Source organism: Carassius auratus, chromosome 32 (genome assembly GCF_003368295.1).
Source record: "Carassius auratus strain Wakin chromosome 32, ASM336829v1, whole genome shotgun sequence".
In the NCBI taxonomy this organism is placed as follows: domain Eukaryota; kingdom Metazoa; phylum Chordata; class Actinopteri; order Cypriniformes; family Cyprinidae; genus Carassius; species Carassius auratus.
The window spans coordinates 33675340-33692965 of NC_039274.1; the positions used below are offsets into that span (position 1 = coordinate 33675340).

At 36.4% G+C, this 17626-nt stretch overlaps 1 protein-coding gene across 2 annotated transcripts in view; it reads left to right on the plus strand.

Annotated features, from left to right (window-relative positions):
- LOC113052262 (kin of IRRE-like protein 1) overlaps positions 1-17247 on the plus strand; it is a 31292-nt gene extending 14045 nt beyond the window's left edge. The window contains exons 2-15 of one of the 2 annotated variants that reach the window (XM_026216679.1): positions 1396-1545; positions 3657-3806; positions 3993-4150; positions 4926-5076; positions 5962-6067; positions 6306-6454; positions 6588-6715; positions 7062-7188; positions 7727-7827; positions 9534-9750; positions 10098-10205; positions 10954-11081; positions 12253-12366; positions 13477-17247. In XM_026216679.1, the coding sequence (XP_026072464.1) occupies positions 1396-1545; positions 3657-3806; positions 3993-4150; positions 4926-5076; positions 5962-6067; positions 6306-6454; positions 6588-6715; positions 7062-7188; positions 7727-7827; positions 9534-9750; positions 10098-10205; positions 10954-11081; positions 12253-12366; positions 13477-14091 (2402 nt within the window). In that variant the 3' untranslated portion in view covers positions 14092-17247. The remainder of the gene's footprint in view (positions 1-1395; positions 1546-3656; positions 3807-3992; positions 4151-4925; positions 5077-5961; positions 6068-6305; positions 6455-6587; positions 6716-7061; positions 7189-7726; positions 7828-9533; positions 9751-10097; positions 10206-10953; positions 11082-12252; positions 12367-13476) is intronic. The other variant, XM_026216680.1, reaches the window with a different exon arrangement.
- The last annotated feature ends 379 nt before the right edge of the window (positions 17248-17626 follow it).

The window sequence follows — 17626 nt, forward strand, 5'->3', positions numbered from 1 at the left end:
AATATTTACATTTCATTATATCTTTATTTTAATTAAATTTAATAAATGTATATGTATTTTTTTTTACATTGTTTTAGCTTTAATTAACAATTAAATGAAGCCATACGATAGCTTTGTGTAAGAAACAAAATAAAATTTAAGTCCCGAGTCCTGAATCAGTTGTTCCGGTTCACAAAAACAGTCAGAATGATTTGTTCATGAATCAAACTAATCTGCTTCTAAAGTTCAACTCACTCAGTGATCCGGTCACAGATGTTTTTAGCTCACTGAAGAGGAAGATCAGTAACAACATTAAACAGGTCAATATCTCAAACACGTAGCTAAAAATATAGCACAGCAGCTTTTGTGATACTTTTCTGATTTACAAGTGTGTGTCAATTTTCAATCTAATAAACTTAAAGAAATAGTTCAGTTCAAAATGGAAAATTCTTACATTATTTTCTCTTTCTCTCTCTCTCTTACACACAGATAACACACACACACACACACATTTTTGGGTGAACTATCCCTTCAAGCTCCCAATTCCTGCATGGAAAAGTGAAACTGGCGCACTTCATAAGTTCTCTTTTTGTGTTCTACAGAAGAAAGAAAGTCATATGACATTGTGAGGGTGGATAAAAATGATGACAGGACTTGAATTTTTTTAAAGGAAGAAAGAAAAAGGGAACAAGGAAGGTTGCAAACTGCTTCCTTATGGACTTGGAAAAGGGAGGAAAGACAGAGAGGAGAAGCATTGAGCGAAGAAAAGAAGAATGCAGGGAAAATATGAGTTGCCCTTAGTTAATTTACAACATTCTTGATTTCAGTCCAATTTAAGATCCACAACTCAGGCTCTGAATGAAAGCTTTCCTTGTAAGTCAGCTCTTCAAGCTGGAAACTCTGGAGTATCAAATATCCTCCTGTGTGTCAGAGAAAGAGAGCGATTTTGGTGGATACCATGTTTTGCGGGTGAAGAAATGTGTCTGGAATTTGGTATCAAGGGACACGTTTCTTCTTCCAAGAAACCACATTGACTTATTAGAAGAGTGATTGTAAGCGTGAAGCTGCTCAGTGGATGTAGGTGTAATGCTGCGTTTCAGTCATCGGTTCTTACGACTGTTGCTTGCGTTTAGTCACGTAGGCTATTAACTTTTACCTCTCTCAGTTTTAGTTTGAAATTCTCTAAATAAATTGTCACCATTGACTCACCCTCATGCCATTCAAAGACTGACTTTTCTCCATGGAATACAAAAGGAGAAGTATAGCAGAATGTTAATGCTTCTAAAGACTTCTAAAGGTTTTAAGTATGATATTGTTGTGTTTTAACCTTCACAGCACTGAACACATAAAGTAAACTGAACTAGAGCCTCAGATCTTTCAGTAATTGAACTGTTATGCTTGTTCGTTGTGTTTCAGTGCGGACGGCGCGGTTCTCTCAGGAGCCTGCAGACCAGTCAGTGGTTTTGGGCCAGAGGGTGGTCCTGTCCTGCGTGGTCTTCAACTATTCGGGCATTGTGCAGTGGACCAAGGATGGACTGGCCTTAGGCATTGGAGAAGACCTCCGGGGTCAGTGATACACAGTGCTGATTCTTTCTTTCTTTCTGTATTTATGTGCTTTTCCCTTATTTCTTTTTTTGTTCTTTCATGTTTTTCACTGTTTTACACTTTTTTTCTCTCCTCATCCACATAGCAAAACACTACCTTAGAAACTGCTTAACCTATTTACACTCTTTCAGTTCCATCTCTGATCTCTCTCACTCTTTTCCATGTTTCCTTGTTTTTTTTTTTTACTTTTGTACTCTTATTTAACCACATAACACACTTAACCCACTCAGAACACGTCAGCAACAACATAGAAACACACTAAAACCACCCAAGACACCTTTGTAAGCAACTAACTTTTCTAACTTTTCTGTTTTCACTGTGTATACTTTCAGTTCCATCTCTCATCTTTCTTACCCGTTTTCGGTTTCCCTGTTTGCTTGTTTTCTGTCTCACTTTTGTCCTCTTTTCCCCTTTGCTCTTTTGCTTTCTGCTCCACTAGCTCATCTTTTCTCACTCCTTGTGGACTGTCATGAGAACAGTGAGGGCAGGATGTGGTATTTTTAACCTCTGCCGTTATAAATGGATAAATGTGGACCTGATAAACTACATTTGCTGCTTCGTCAGATTCGTAAAAAGGCATGAGGAAGATTTCTCTCTCTTGCTCTCTCACTTTGTTTGCAGTGTAGTTGTATTTGCACTGTGATGCTTCACTGGTTTGTCCCCGTGGCTTTTATATAAAAGCATGTGAACAAATCCTGCAGTCACATACACACATACACAAAAGTGCGCACGCAGAAATACACGCGCATCACACACACTGAAAGCTCAGTCCCACATTAGAGAGAGGGCTGTGTGGGTTGGGGATGTGTGATGTAATTCACAGCAGAATTATTGTCATTTCTCTAGCAGCAGAAGCTGGAGATGTCCATGTCATAGCGCTATCATATATTACCCAAACTCTACTGCCTCTCAGTGGTGGATAACATCACTGCATACTTATTTTTTTTTACTCGTAAGTAGGCAAATGTCACTGTTGATATTTCTTAGGAGTTTTTTTTCCCCTCAAATATCATATCTCTAAATATTAAAGGAATAGTTGAATATATGCAACTACCACTTTGATGCTTCAAAACATTCATTAAGAGACTGTAAACTAATCCATATGAACAAGGTAATCAATTCAGCTGAATATCAAACTGTTATATTAATATTGTACAATTTCATCATTTCATTATCTACTTATTATTTACAATACAAATGATTTTATTCACAACATTAGCTCTCTTGAAACACCTTAGTGTTAAAATAATCAAAACAGTACTGAGATAGATCAAGCTTTAATCTGCGCAAACCAAATTATCACTTTAATGTTATGATATGAGGGTTTTTTTTCATTCTCGAATAAAAAGATTTAAAATTAGCTCGTTCTGCACTGGAGAGTTGTTGGTGAAAACATACCGACATCGCTTTGACAAGATGCTTTCTTAACTGCTGTTTTCTCACCAGTGTCATGTATGTTGCATTTCATGTGCACAATTCACTTTGCATGTCAAAATATTATAACCCTCAGATCTTACTCTAGGAGTACGTTTTCATTCTGACTTATTCAGTTATATTTTTAAGTGAATAATATAAAGAATACAAATTATTTTAGGAAAATAAAATATTTGGCATATGCAATTACATGCATATGCTATCATATTGAAATTCATACTGGCATTAAATGCCACAGTTTAATGGGTAAATTAATTAATTAGAGAGAGAAATTCAACAAACAAACACACTGTTAGGTTTTATTTGTACATGTAACATGAATCGATCTATGGACTGTGTGGTGGCTGCTTGGTCCGACTCAGCTTCTTTCACAAGCTTTTGGTTGCTTTTATTTTTCTGTTCTTTTCCTGGAACAGTTGAAGGAGAGCCTCAGTGCTTCATGAGCACAAAACGCTCTCGTTGTGTCATGGCAACACAATGAACATGACATGTGACTGACTGGAAATCATTAAGGTTGGAAGTGGGACATTTCCACTCAAAAGTTCCCACATCTGACCTTGTCTCGAGCTCAGCATACCTACCTCCAAATCATCACCAAAAGTAACAAGTTATGGTCTGTGTGTGCATGTCTCTTGCAGCCTGGCCGCGGTATCGTGTGTTGCGGCTGGTGGATGTTGGACAGTATAATCTGGAGATCTCAGCTGCTGAACTCTCAGATGACTCTCTCTACGAGTGCCAGGCCACGGAGGCAGCGCTGCGCTCGCGACGGGCCAAACTCACTGTCCTCAGTGAGTGCTGTGTGTATGAATGTGTGGGTTTGCTTAGAAATGGGTCTAAATGGTCAATGCATGCTACAAGCTTGTTGTTTTAGATGTTGGCTGTGATGGAATGAATGGGTTAATGTGTTATGAAATGAATAGATTTATGAGATGCTGTTATTAATAATTGAACCTCATATGTGTTTGTGTGTGTAGTTCCTCCTGATGAGCCGGTGATTGAGGGGGCCCCGGAGATCCTCCTCACAGCAGGGGTCCCATACAACATGAGCTGCGTGTCCCGCGGAGCCAAACCCGCCTCTGTCATAGATTGGCAGAAAGACGGCCTGCCGATAGAAGGGGCCATCAGCACCACAGTGAGACACACACACACACACACACACACATGTTGGTATATATGGTTTATGGGGACTCTCCATAGGCGTAATGGGTTTTATTCTGTACAAACTGTATTTTCTATTGCCCTACCCCAACCCTACACCTAAACCTAACCCTCACAGGAAACTTTGTGCATTTTTGGATTTTCAAAATAACTAATTCTGTATGATTTATAAGCGTTTTGAATTACGTGGACACTAAAACTGTCCTCATAAACCACCTCCTCATTGTAATACCTGTGTCATACCTATGTCATTATACAAATTTGTGTCCTCGTTAACCACATAAACAAGCACACACACACACACTCATGCACAACAATGTTTTGACTAATCTGAGTATGAGTGCTTATTCATTCACATGCACGTGACTCACTCCTCAGCAAAGACAAAAAGATACTGAAATCAACATGAAACTGTATTCACCACCTAATTTGATATTCATAAGCTAACATAATTGTGTAAGAAGAACATTTACAGTGAGATTTTATTTAGTCTTTGAGGAATTCATCAGATAATGAAAGATGGGTGAGTAAAGTCATTTTGAAAACAAATGATTACGTTTTGAATAAATAGCAAATCATTTTTTCTTTTGGAATAAAAGTGGTTAATTGTGTACAACTCCAGAAACATGCATTAATGGTGCAAATAGGATCCTTTATTGTTCTTGTGTAAGCATCTTAATATATACTTAAATGTAAAATGAAACAAGCATGAGTTTGTTAGTACTCAGCAGTGTCATTTTGTTGTGTAGGAGCTGCTTCCAGACAGGAAACGCGTGACCACACGCAGTTACCTGCCCATTTCAGCAGTAGACACAGACACAGGGAAGAACTTTACCTGTGTTGCTACTAACCTGGCTGCGCCAATGGGCAAACGGACCACCATCACCCTCAATGTACACCGTAAGTCTAGAGCCCTTCCCAGCTTCAGTAAAATTTATGAGTTAAGAAAAAAGGAGGGAGCCAACGGTTTTTCATTTTATTTTACTTTATTTCCTATGATGCAGTGTGAAAAGTATCTATTTTAGACATCCAAAACTACATTGAAAATTAATAATTAAAATAAAATCTGCATTAAAATGATTTCTGAATGATGTCTGTGACACTTAAGACTGGAGTAATGATGCTGAAAATTCAGCTTTATCATCACAGGAATAAAATACATTTAAAAGTGCATTAAAATAGAAATACGTTATTTTATATTGTGAGAATTCTTCACAAAATTACTGTTTTACTGTATTTTTGAACAAATGAATACAGCACTAGGAGGTGCACAAGAAACTTTTCTCAAAAACATTTTTTTTTTTTTTTTTTGCGTACAGGGCTTGATCTAACTCTTAAAATGTATTTTGTTGGTGTAACCTAGTTTAGTCAGGTGGATTGAGTCATATTAAATAATATTTTTGACTTGGATAAAACATGTTTGTTTAAATGCTACCATGTGAACCACATTTTTAGGGTGTTACAGTGTAGGAAGAGAAATGTGAGCGAGAAGGACCAGGTGCTGTCTTCTCAACCCACAAGATAGGACAAACTGTTCTAAAGCAGCTTTGGAGAGTATAGCACATTTAAAACCTTCTAAGAGGTTAAAACCCCTTTAAGTAGATAGCAAGGAGCATTAGGAGGAACCATGATGTTCATCTGTGTTCTGACACTATATCAGTAGTTTCTGTTGCGTTGACTTCCAAGGCTTCAGTCCACTCCAGCTCCTTACTGTCAGTTCTTCAATGTGCCTTTGGTCTAATGAATGGCTATGGCTTTATTATGTATTCTGAATGCCCTCTGCAGACCCACCGGTGGTGACGTTATCCATTGAGCCTCGCTCCGTATTGGAAGGAGAGCGAGTGACCTTCACGTGCCAAGCTACTGCCAACCCACCTATTATGGGTTATAAGTATGTCTCTTACTAAATGTGATGATTAAAATAAGGGTTTCTTTTACATTCTGTGAGATTAAAAATTAATGACTTGTTTTATCAGGCAGATAAAGACATCATATAAGTAGTATTAATTCCAATATATCTTCAGTTCTTTTCTGTTACGGCTGTTATGCCCTTGAATTCGCTTCTGTACATGCTTCATGGGCCTGTCTTCTGCTTATGCATCACTGATTGGCTCTTTTGGCTTTGCTAGGTGGGCAAAGGGAGGTGTGGTCATACAGGGGGCGAGAGAGAGTGCTTTTGTCACCAAGGCTGATCACTCTTTCTTCACCGAGCCTGTGTCCTGCCAAGTGTTCAATGCTGTGGGCAGCACAAACGTCAGTATACTTGTCGATGTCCACTGTGAGTATTAACTGTAAAATTCAGTGTTTAAAGCATGCAACCTAGCCTAGAATGTCTGTCTGTCTGTCTGTCTGTAGATAAATAACCATATAAAATGCAAAATCCTGACCTGTTTAATCTCTGTTTAATGCAGTTGGTCCTATCCTGGTTGTAGAGCCTAAACCAGTAACGGTGGATGTAGACGCAGACGTCACTTTAAACTGCAAGTGGGCGGGAAATCCTCCCCTCACACTAACCTGGACAAAAAAGGGTTCAAGCATGGTGAGCATCTGCTTGTGGGTCCGATTAGTAAAACCTCCTTTCTGTTACATGCTCAGATTTTTTCTTTCTTCTCTCTTACCAAGATATACAGTAGGCTATCCATTTTTCCTCAACAGTTTATTTTTTGTCTATGACATTTTCCCTCTGACTTTATCTCTCTTCAGTGAGATCTCCACATGTGTCCTTCTTTTTCCTGGCTCTGCTTCTCTTCTATATTTATCTTCCAATGTGTTTTGATGTTAAAGCTGCAACCCTTCATTCCATTTGTTGCTTTTTAGATAATGTTTAATGTGAACAGGTTTTATATAGTTTTTGCCTTTTCTCTCTCTCTCTCTGTAATGCACAGGTTTTGAGTAATAATAACCAGCTCTATCTGAAGTCAGTCAGTCAGGCAGATGCTGGTCAGTATGTGTGCAAGGCCATCGTGCCTAGGATCGGAGTGGGCGAGACAGAGGTCACACTCACCGTCAACGGTCAGTACAGTACTTTTATCTTATTGTACTAAGAAATAGCAACACCTTTGACCTTGAAGGGGTCATATTATTTTTCCTTTTCTTTAGTGTGTCATGTAGCTCTTTGTGCATGTATAAGATCTGCAGAGTTACAAAGCTCAAAGTCTCCACACAAAAGTATTGATTCTATCTAAAAGTTCATGCATCCTCAGACAATATTTTGGTGGAAATGAATCTGTCATTTGGTATAAGTTAGTTAAATAAGGCAGATGCCAGCATAGAGAGTAGTAATCAAAAAGTATCTTGAAATTAATAAATTTCAGTGTATAATTTTTTTGTTGTTGGTTGTTGTTGTAGTCAAATTCAGTTCTGGGTCAACAAAAATTAGTGAAAACTATAAAGACATATAAAAAAAACATTAAAAAAAAAAAAAGGGCAAAACAAAATTATTAAAACTTTTAAATGAAAATTAAAACAGACAATAAAACAAATATTCAGTAGTTTTTCTGATAGTGAGGTGTCTTTTGTTTATGCATTTGGTTTTGAACATTTTGTGCAGGTCCTCCCATCATCTCGAGTGAAGCGGTCCAGTATGCAGTTCGAGGGGAGAGAGGCGAAGTCAAGTGTTACATCGCCAGCACACCTCCCCCTGACAAGATCGTAAGTTACATTGCATTCTCTTGATTTTACATTTATGCTATTTTCCACAGAAATGGACAAAATATTCCTAAACAATTCTAATAACAGATATTTTACCGTTTTCCTATTATTCACCATCTGGATACGCATGGTAAAGCTGGTTTCATAATGTAATTACCCCCCTTAGAAACCTGATGAGCTCACCTTAATCCAGTTTGAACAGGAATTAGACCTGAAGCCAAAGTTACTCTCTCTGCTGTAGATGGTTGTGATGTAGCTCCCTGTATGTGGCTTTCATACGCATCCGTTTCTGAAACTACTAGTGAATCTAATTTAAAATGACTTGTAGCTCAGTCCTGATGCATCTCCAGGATGAGATTTATGAAAAATGAAGTATGGGAACAGCGAAGTTGTTCTTTTAATGCTGTAGCCTTTTCAGATGTCTTGGTTTGTGAGGTAAATGGAAGCTTACCATGAACATGTGGAGGTATGCATTTTTAAATATTCTCACAGCTCAGCATTAATAATACAACCGTTTTAGTGGTTTTGAAAGGAGAACTGGTGCTTTCTCGCCATTATCCAGCCCCATGTTTCAGCACGGAAAGGCCATATATCCCATTGCTGGTGTGAAATATGTGTTCATGCGGGCAATGTGAAGCAAATATAGTTCAGGTGCATTTTATGCACTTGAATATGCTTTTTAAATCCTAAATATTTATAAAGGATTTCCTTTTTCACTCCTGTATGAAATGTACTGATTATGTTAAACTGTACTGGATTATTTTTGGTCCATTTGCTTCTCGCAGGACCTGCAACTGCAGATGTATTTCTAAAAATATATATTTTATACTATTTATTTCTCAGCTATTACTTCATAGAATATACATGGTTTTCCTTTGAAAATGTCATCAATTTACTGTACATGCACACAATTTTAACAGAGTGAAAAGTTTCCTTTTCACTTTTTTTCAAAGAAGCATTTATTTGATCAAATATACAGTAGAAACTATAAAGCTGTTGAAATAATAGGTTTCTATTTTAATCTATATTTTAAAATGTAATTTATTAATTTTTGTGACGGCATAGCTGAATTTTCAGCAGCCATTAGTCCAGTCTTTAGTGTATGTAGATAAAAATGAAATGTAAATATGAAAAAAAAAACTACAGTATTAATTTTCATTTTTATTATTATTCTTGTCATATTATAAATTGTAAATTTTATATTTGTATGTATTTTTAAATTTTCGTGTGGAGCCCAGGAAGATAAGTGTCGAATCATGTTGTGGATCCAAATAAAGATTGTATATTTTATATTTACTTATTAATATCTTATGTTATTGTATATTTTTTATACTTATTTCTAGTTGTTTCTTTCTGCAAGTAAACAGATACTTTGGTACTTGGAAGATTTATATGTATATATGTGTGCGTCGTGTGTGTGAGTGTATATATATATATATATATATATATATATATATATATATATATATATATATATATATATATATATATATATATATATATATATATATATATATATATATATATATATATATATATATATATATATATACATATATAAGAATAATTATGGGTGTCATCTTGAACCTGCACATTTCTTGCTGCAGGTTTCCCGAAATTCAGCCTTTTGCTGATAAATTTTGGTGATTAAAAAAGTGAAGTGCATGTGAGTGATCTCTCACACCATGTGTGTGTTTGTTCTTCAGGTGTGGGCATGGAAGGAGAATGTGTGGGAGAAAGAGAAGGGGACTCTATCAGAACGATACACGGTAGAACAGAGCAAACTGACTGTACAGGGAGGAGCAGTGCTGTCCACCCTCACCATCAACAACGTCATGGAGTCAGACTTCCAGTCCACTTACAACTGCACCGCCTGGAATTCATTCGGACCTGGGACCATGATCATCACACTGAATGAGACCGGTGAGGATACGTGCCTGCGTATGCACACTTCTGAATAAGGACAATCTCTTATATTGTATTTGTGATCGAGAAACATCATTTGTGTTGTCAATCTGGCTTCAAAATTTTTTTTTTCTGAAAGAAAATAAAATACTGTATGTAAGTACATTTAAACTGGTACATTGAAGCCACAGTCCAGCAGTTAATGCACATGTTTATGTCTGGTCTGATAACATTCCCTCATTCCTTTCTTTTCTTTTTCTTATCTGTCCTTTTCTGTCCTGATGATTAAAGGCAAAAAGACAATCAACAAAAAGCTAAAAATGCATTGTGGTGCTTATCTTTCTTTGTCTTTTTCCTTGCAATAGAAAGAGTGCCGCTTGGGATCATTGTGGGAAGCACTGTCGGTTGCTCGATTCTACTTTTCCTGTGTTTACTAGCATTAGTGCTGTTTTTGTATCGGCAACGCAAAGGAAGTAAGTTACAAATCTACAAATGACATTGAGTTTTCTTTTCTTTTTCACAATTATTGAAAATTAATAATGAGCTACCATTCAAGAGACAAATTTGAGGTCATCATTTTTTCTTATGCTCATCAAGCATCAAGCTCATCACAGTAATATTGTGAAATGTTATTACAATTTAAAATGACTATTTAAATTTTCTATTTGAATGTATTTTAAAAAGTCATTGACTTACATTTTCAGCAGACATTACTCCAGTCTTCAGTGTGGCATTGCCATTAATAAATCATCCTAATAAGATTTGGAGAAACATTTCTTAAAATGATTAATGTTAAACACGTACAGTATAAATATATTTCATAGAACCCATGATCATTTTTTCTTCTCTGATGAACAGCACTGAATAATTTGAAATTGCATAGTTATGGTTGACTGTCACTTTTGATCAATTTATGGCATCCTCTCTGAATAAAACCCAAATGTTTGAAAAATTAATTATATTATTAGAAAGATTGTTTTATTAATTTCCTACTCTTATAATAATTTCTCAGCCTGTCTAGTGAGCTGTGTAAACATCACCTAATTTAATAAACAGTACACAGCGACATGCAAAGTTTGTCTTTGAGAATGTAGACATAGACGTAAATCTCTAAATGCTCACAAAACCCAAGGGGAGGCTTAGCCAGATTTAAGAACATTAATAATAGTCCTAAACACCTCAAAAAGCATGGTGGTGATGAATCAGATGTTTACTTTCCAGGTCGTCGAGGGGTCACGCTCGGCAAGCCAGATATCAAGGTGGAGACCATAAACAAAGAGACCCACAGCCTGGAGGAAGACTCGGGGAGCGTCTCCACAGCCACACGCATGGTGAAGGCCATGTACTCTGTGAGTACTTCTGACAACACACACAGCATTAACTCAACGATGGAGAGGGACTTTGAGATTGTGAAGCTTTTTAACATCAAACAGAATAGTTCAATTATTTCAAGTAAGATATTACCGTATTTTTCGGACTATAAGTCGCACCTGAGTATAAGTCGCATCAGTCCAAAAATACGTCATGATGAGGAAAAAAACTTATATAAGTCACACTGGACTATAAGTAGCATTTATTTAGAACCAATAGAAAACATTACCGTCTACAGCCGCGAGAGGGCGCTCTATGTCTTCAGTGTAGACTAAAGGAGCACTGAGCAGCATAGAGCGCCCTCTCACGGCTGTAGACGGTAATGTTTTCTCTTAGTTCATGTCAAATTAATTATGATAAATAAGTCGCACCTGACTATAAGTCGCAGGACCAGCCAAACTATGAAAAAAAGTGTGACTTATAGTCCGGAAAATACGGTACTTATCCTTTTTTTTTTAATTATTCAGTATTTCATTAAAAAAAACTTTTAAACTCGTGTACAGTTTGGCAGCTGGGGTTTTTTGACAGTATAATAATTTATCATGGATTATTCTTTCAAGAGCTAGACTATTTTGTAGGAACATAGGAAGGGAAATTTACATAGTTGATATTTTTAAATAAATTAATATTTAAAATGATTACGTAATATCACTGTGCTAATATTAAGGGAAAGTGTATCTTGATATAATGTTGTGTCAGTGGTGATTGTGCCTTGTCTTGTGAATCTTTGTGAAGCTGAACAGCACTGACCCTAAATAATTAATAACTCATACAGTTATTAACCACATGATTTGATCTGAACAAATTGCCCTTAAAATAGGTCAAGGTTAATTCACTAACACTTGAGTTACACAATGCTTTCAGTAAATAAAAACTGATAGTGAATATCTGAAACCTGCTTAACACATAACAAAGACACTTCTATCTTTTACAAAAATTAATTATTAATCATCTTTGCTTCCTCCAATGTATTTCCTCTTAAATAACATTTCCAAAGCTGAAATTAATCCTTTTTCTCTCTCAACTTCCCTCTCTTCCTTTATATCCTTCTTCTCTTCTCCTTCTCTTATCTCCTGTTGGTTTTCCTCCCCTCTTTCGTTGCATCTCTCTCTCCCCCTCTTGGTTGCTCTCTTGTCGTTTATGGTTTAGTTTTTACCTTCTGTGACCCTCTCTCCCTCCTCCCAGCCTTTTAAAGATGACATTGACCTCAAACAGGAGTTACGCAGTGACACGCTGGACACGCGCCAGGACTACGAGCTCAAGGTGGATACACACACTGATACTTGTGCACACACTAATAGAAGTGATGTACCACCTATACTTTGGTTTACAAAAACATGCAACTTCTATAGACCTCAACAGTCAAGTCCCATATTTACAAATCCTATTCACTATAGAAAAGTTAGCCACATCATATGAACCTTTTTTGAAAGAACAACTGTTAGGTCCAAGTTAGTTTTTTACTGGGATATGCTGCTGTAGAAGCCATAATTTTCCCTTTGAAGAACTTCACTACCAATAATATTTAACCTACCAATCAAGAGTTTTATAGATAATAGTCAGTCTCACTAATATTATATAATATTTTTGCATGAATATTTTGCAAATTAAATGTAAATAAATGGTATAGTATAGTTACAATAAGAAGTATATAATGCACTGTACACTTAAGGTAATTAACAGTGTACAATTAAATTTGCAATGCTTTGTATGATAAATATTTCATTCTAAAATAAAATACAGTTATTTCATGACAGTCAAGAAAGACTTTTCTCTTATTTTCAAATGCTTTTTTTGTTTCAGATTTAAGCTTGTAATGTTATTCGTTCAACTGGTTTGTTTGGATTGGTTCATAACTTAAAAATCTTCATTTAAAAAAAAAAATCCCTATGGAGAAAATGAATGGGGAAAATTCTTCTAAAATCAAGACTGTTGAAAAATGTGACACTGATGTGCTGTGTTTTTGGGCATACTTTTATAATGATATATTGTTTTTAAAAGTCTACATTATTACACTTCCTGTCTTCAGTGTCCCATGATCCTTCAGAAATCATTCTAATATGCTGATTTGGTGCTCAAGTAACATTTCTCATTATCATTTTTTTTTAAACAGTTGTGATGCTTAAGATTTGTGTGGAAACCAAAAGAACAGCATTTATTTAAAATAAACTGTAACAATGTAAAACTCCTTACAGTAATTTTGATTATTGTAATTAATAAAATTCCACCTCTGGTATGCAGCATTCATCATAAAACACCAACAGAATTACCACAATGCATGATTTTACCTGTGTACCCATGTTGAACAAAAGTACTTGAAATCGAGTGTTCACATATAAGAGCCCCATTGAAGATGCCTGTTGTCTTTTCCAGGACCCAACAAATGGCTACTACAACGTGCGAGCTTCCACTCATGATGAGGGACGTCCCGCATCCCGATCCATGCACTACTCGGACTATCGCACCTCCGGCCAGCCAGGGGGCGCCGCAGCCATTGTGAGCAGTAGCTCAGGAGCACCCGGAGCAACCGCAGGCCCGGGTACACCGAGCAGTTTGGCTCCGGGGTCCCGAGCGGGGTGCTACGACCCTCGCCCTCCCTCTAGACTCTCACATAACAGCTACGCCCAATTCAACACGTTCACCCGCGCCGGACAGTCCCAGCAGCCTCCACCCAGTTCTGGCCCACAGACTAGCGACTTCACTGATTGCAGCCTCTTGGACTCCACCGCTCAGCTCGGATACGAAAATTATGGCTACCCTCACTATCCGACATATCGGTTGGGTTTTGGTCCGCCTAGCCTCGCCCCGTTAGAAGGCGGGCCAGCGTATGAGATGTATGGAGTCGGGCCGAGCGTCGGCGCAGGAGGCGGAACCGGAACCCCAGAGAATGGACTTGGGAAATACGGCAGTTCCACACGGTTCTCCTACACTTCCCAGCATTCCGATTACTCCCACCGACACACACAGAGGATGCAAACACATGTGTAAACGAGAAGCGACACGTGTACGTAACAAGTTACGCTCATGTTATGCCGATACCGGCCATTTAAGTACACACACTCACACAGATACACAGGACGGGAATAATGAATAAATCTGAGATGAAGGCGGAGGGTGAACAAACAAAAGGAAGCTCAGAGTTAACGGAGGCCGAGAAATGAGAACGGGATGCAGGGCAGGAGCATCTAAGTGTATATTTCTCAGCTCCAGGAGCTGAAAGCGAAAGTCACAATCAAGAAAGACTGGTGTCTAGAAAAGATCTAAGATCTTTATACCATTCACTAAATCCTGAATGCTTTTAATAAGCACGATCACAAAGGTAGTTCCTGAAAATGAAGGGTGCCTCTTATAGGCTTATAGTCGGTTTAACAGCAGTCTCTGACAGAGATGCAGTACATATATGAATTATCTTCAAAGGCTTCTTCAACTTCTCTCCTTAAGCTTTGCATAGTTTAAAGGGCTTTTAATGACAAATTGCACAATACACAGTGGAGTCTAAAAGTAAAAAAAAAATATATATTATTGTTTTATTTAAATTTGAAACTGAAAAACTGAAAATTTCAGGATGAAAAAAAATGTAAACCAGGAAATTAAGCAAAAAATATTTAAGGTTCTACACATTTTTTTTAGGTCACTAATCAAAATTACATTTTGATCATGCAAACAACTTTTTACAAATGATTTTCTCGCTTGCACTAAAGCCCAAGATGCTGTTTGAAACTTCCTCAAATCATGCTGGATTGCGTGGATCATCTTTAGAAAAATCTGGAGATGTTTCGGACAAGCTGCAGAATTCTGAATGACGGATATAAATATAGTAATAATCTGTTTACTGTATTTAAATCCATTACAGCAATGGTTCTCAACCAGGGTGCCTCAGCAAACTTCCAAAGTGGTTTCAAGAAGACTTCAGATTATTTAAAATAAGACCAAACTAACATTAAATATGATTAAAACTACTAAAAATTGGGGAAGCATTTGTTTTTTTTGAAGAACCATGGTTCTTATTGCTTTAAAACATGGATGCTGTACATAAGGTAGCCTAATTTTATGAGTGATTTATAGACATGGAAAAATTACAAATAAATAAACTCCTTGCCCATTTTTATAATGAATATACATGTTCATCATGTTTTTTTTTCTTAATCTTAATCTTTATCCAGTAATTCAGAATGATTGAATATTAGAATGTAAGAAAACAAGACTTTTAGATCCCACTGTACATGGTTACCAATGTCACAAAATCTCCAAATATCTTTATTTTTTCATTCATTCTCAAATGAAGGTCTGCATTCGACAAAAGAAATGAAGAGCACATTTAAGATTACTTGTACAACCTTGTTAAACATTTTACTAGCCTTCTGTATTTGCGCAGAAAGGTCCAACTCGATTTAAAAAAGCACTTTTTAGCATTTGCAATAATACATATTACCCTTGAAATTTCAACATTATGACAGAGACAAGTTGAGGAAGCCATTAAACCGTTTTCAGACATGGTCAGCGACAGCCATTCAGTTCACTTTCCTACAAATAGTTCAGAACCATGGAATATATATATATATATATATATATATATATATATATATATATATATATATATTATAAAGTCTATATACATATTCATATACAGGAATGCCCCACTCTTTTCCATGGTGCTTTTGTAGTGGGGTCAATTGTTTGCACTGCATTCTAGTATTCTAGCTTAGATTACCCTCATAATCAATATGTAATCTCTCATTTGCACACTAGGCTAGAGCGTTCTTTCTCTATGTTTTGAATATTACCTTCCTTTTTTGTCATATTTCTGTAAGTGATTCTGGACCAAAGGTTCAACGTTATAGATATCAGTCTTTATTTGGGTGATATTCACCTCAACGAACAAGAAAATATGCAGATTTGTTTGTTATCGTTGTTTGCAAATGTATTGGGTCGTGAGTGACCTAGAGTCTTTTTGTTTCATTTTATTTTGATAGTTGGGAACAGCAGAGAAGGTCTTAAACTGATCCAGCCTTAGGTCTCCAAACTCACCCTTACTGATCTAAGATCAGGCTGCTATCGCATTCGTCTTAAAGATTACAAAGATCAGATTGGAACTAATTTAAGGTCAAAGATCTGGAGTGGTTTTTAACGCCTCGCGCTAGTTGGACTTTCGTGTGAAGTTTGAGATCGGAGAGTCTTTCACTCACTTATTCACACAGACACACGCCTGACATTTGTGCCAAACACAAACGACTAACTTGAAGTATTGTTCGCCAATTAAGAAAAACTACCTTACAGGGGCCAGAGATGTACTTTGGCTATGAACAGTCTTCAACGGGTTTTGAAGGATGCCATTATCAAAGAAGAAACATGAGGATGAAGACATCGTCCACTTTTCGAGCGAGCCTTGTAAATACTTACCCATGTGTAATTCCACATTCAAGTATTATTTTACATCATCCAATGTGATGCACTCTTTAAATGCAGTATTGCTATGTTTTCAATTGCGTGAAGAAGGTTGACAAACACTATAGCGATGGTACTTTCGGACTCTGTACAGCACAGAGAGGATGATGAGGACCTGGAAACATCTTGACGACCTGCTTGAGCTGTCAGTCACTCATCCTTTGAATTGATGGACTGGGGAAAATCGTGTGGGACGTGTGACCCACTGGACAGTATTTGCATTCCCCGTCCCATCTAAGAACTTGAAGCTCCATGAAGACCAGAAGAAGGAATTATGAAGGAGTGAACAAAATATAGAGTGGCCTTAGGAAAACATGACTTTTATATTCCCTCACTTTATAAACTGGCTAAAGACCAGAGGAGTGCGTGTAGGTATGTGTGTTTTTGTGTGTGTGATTGAGTGCAAGTGTGAGTATATGAAAATCTTTATGTAATCCGTTCATTTACTTCTCTCACGTTCCTGCTCCAAAACTTTTCTTCTGCTGGTAGGAGTGTATCCTGTATAACTGTGTCTTAGAAAATAAACGTTGACCTTACTGTACTGTTCTTGGTAGCTGAAAAATGTTTGACAGATGTACAACAAAAGTTATTGATTTTTTTTTATTTCCCTTTGATTTTTTCCAATATTTTTTAAAAATGTTACGTAATTATTTTTTCACAGTATATCAGAAATAAAAGCACTGTTTTTCTAAGAAATCACTGAAGCATTGAATGTGTGGTTTATATATATATATATATATATATATATATATATATATATATATATATATATATATATTTATATGTAATATAATATAATTACTGTTCATTCTTGATTTAGGGTAAATGTCTTAATTAGTTTAAATAAAAATTGGTGTCAGCGACAGTAAAATAGGGAAAGAAAATTTAGAATATTGTTTAAATAAACTCGTACAAGTAAAATATGCCCAATATTAACACTGTTTTTAAAGTTAGGACCTGTCCATTACACATACACAATAAACATAGCAAAAACCATATTATGAAATGATTACAATTTAAAAAAATAATTTTTTTCTTTTAAACACATTTAAAAATGTAATTGATTCATTTCATGTTA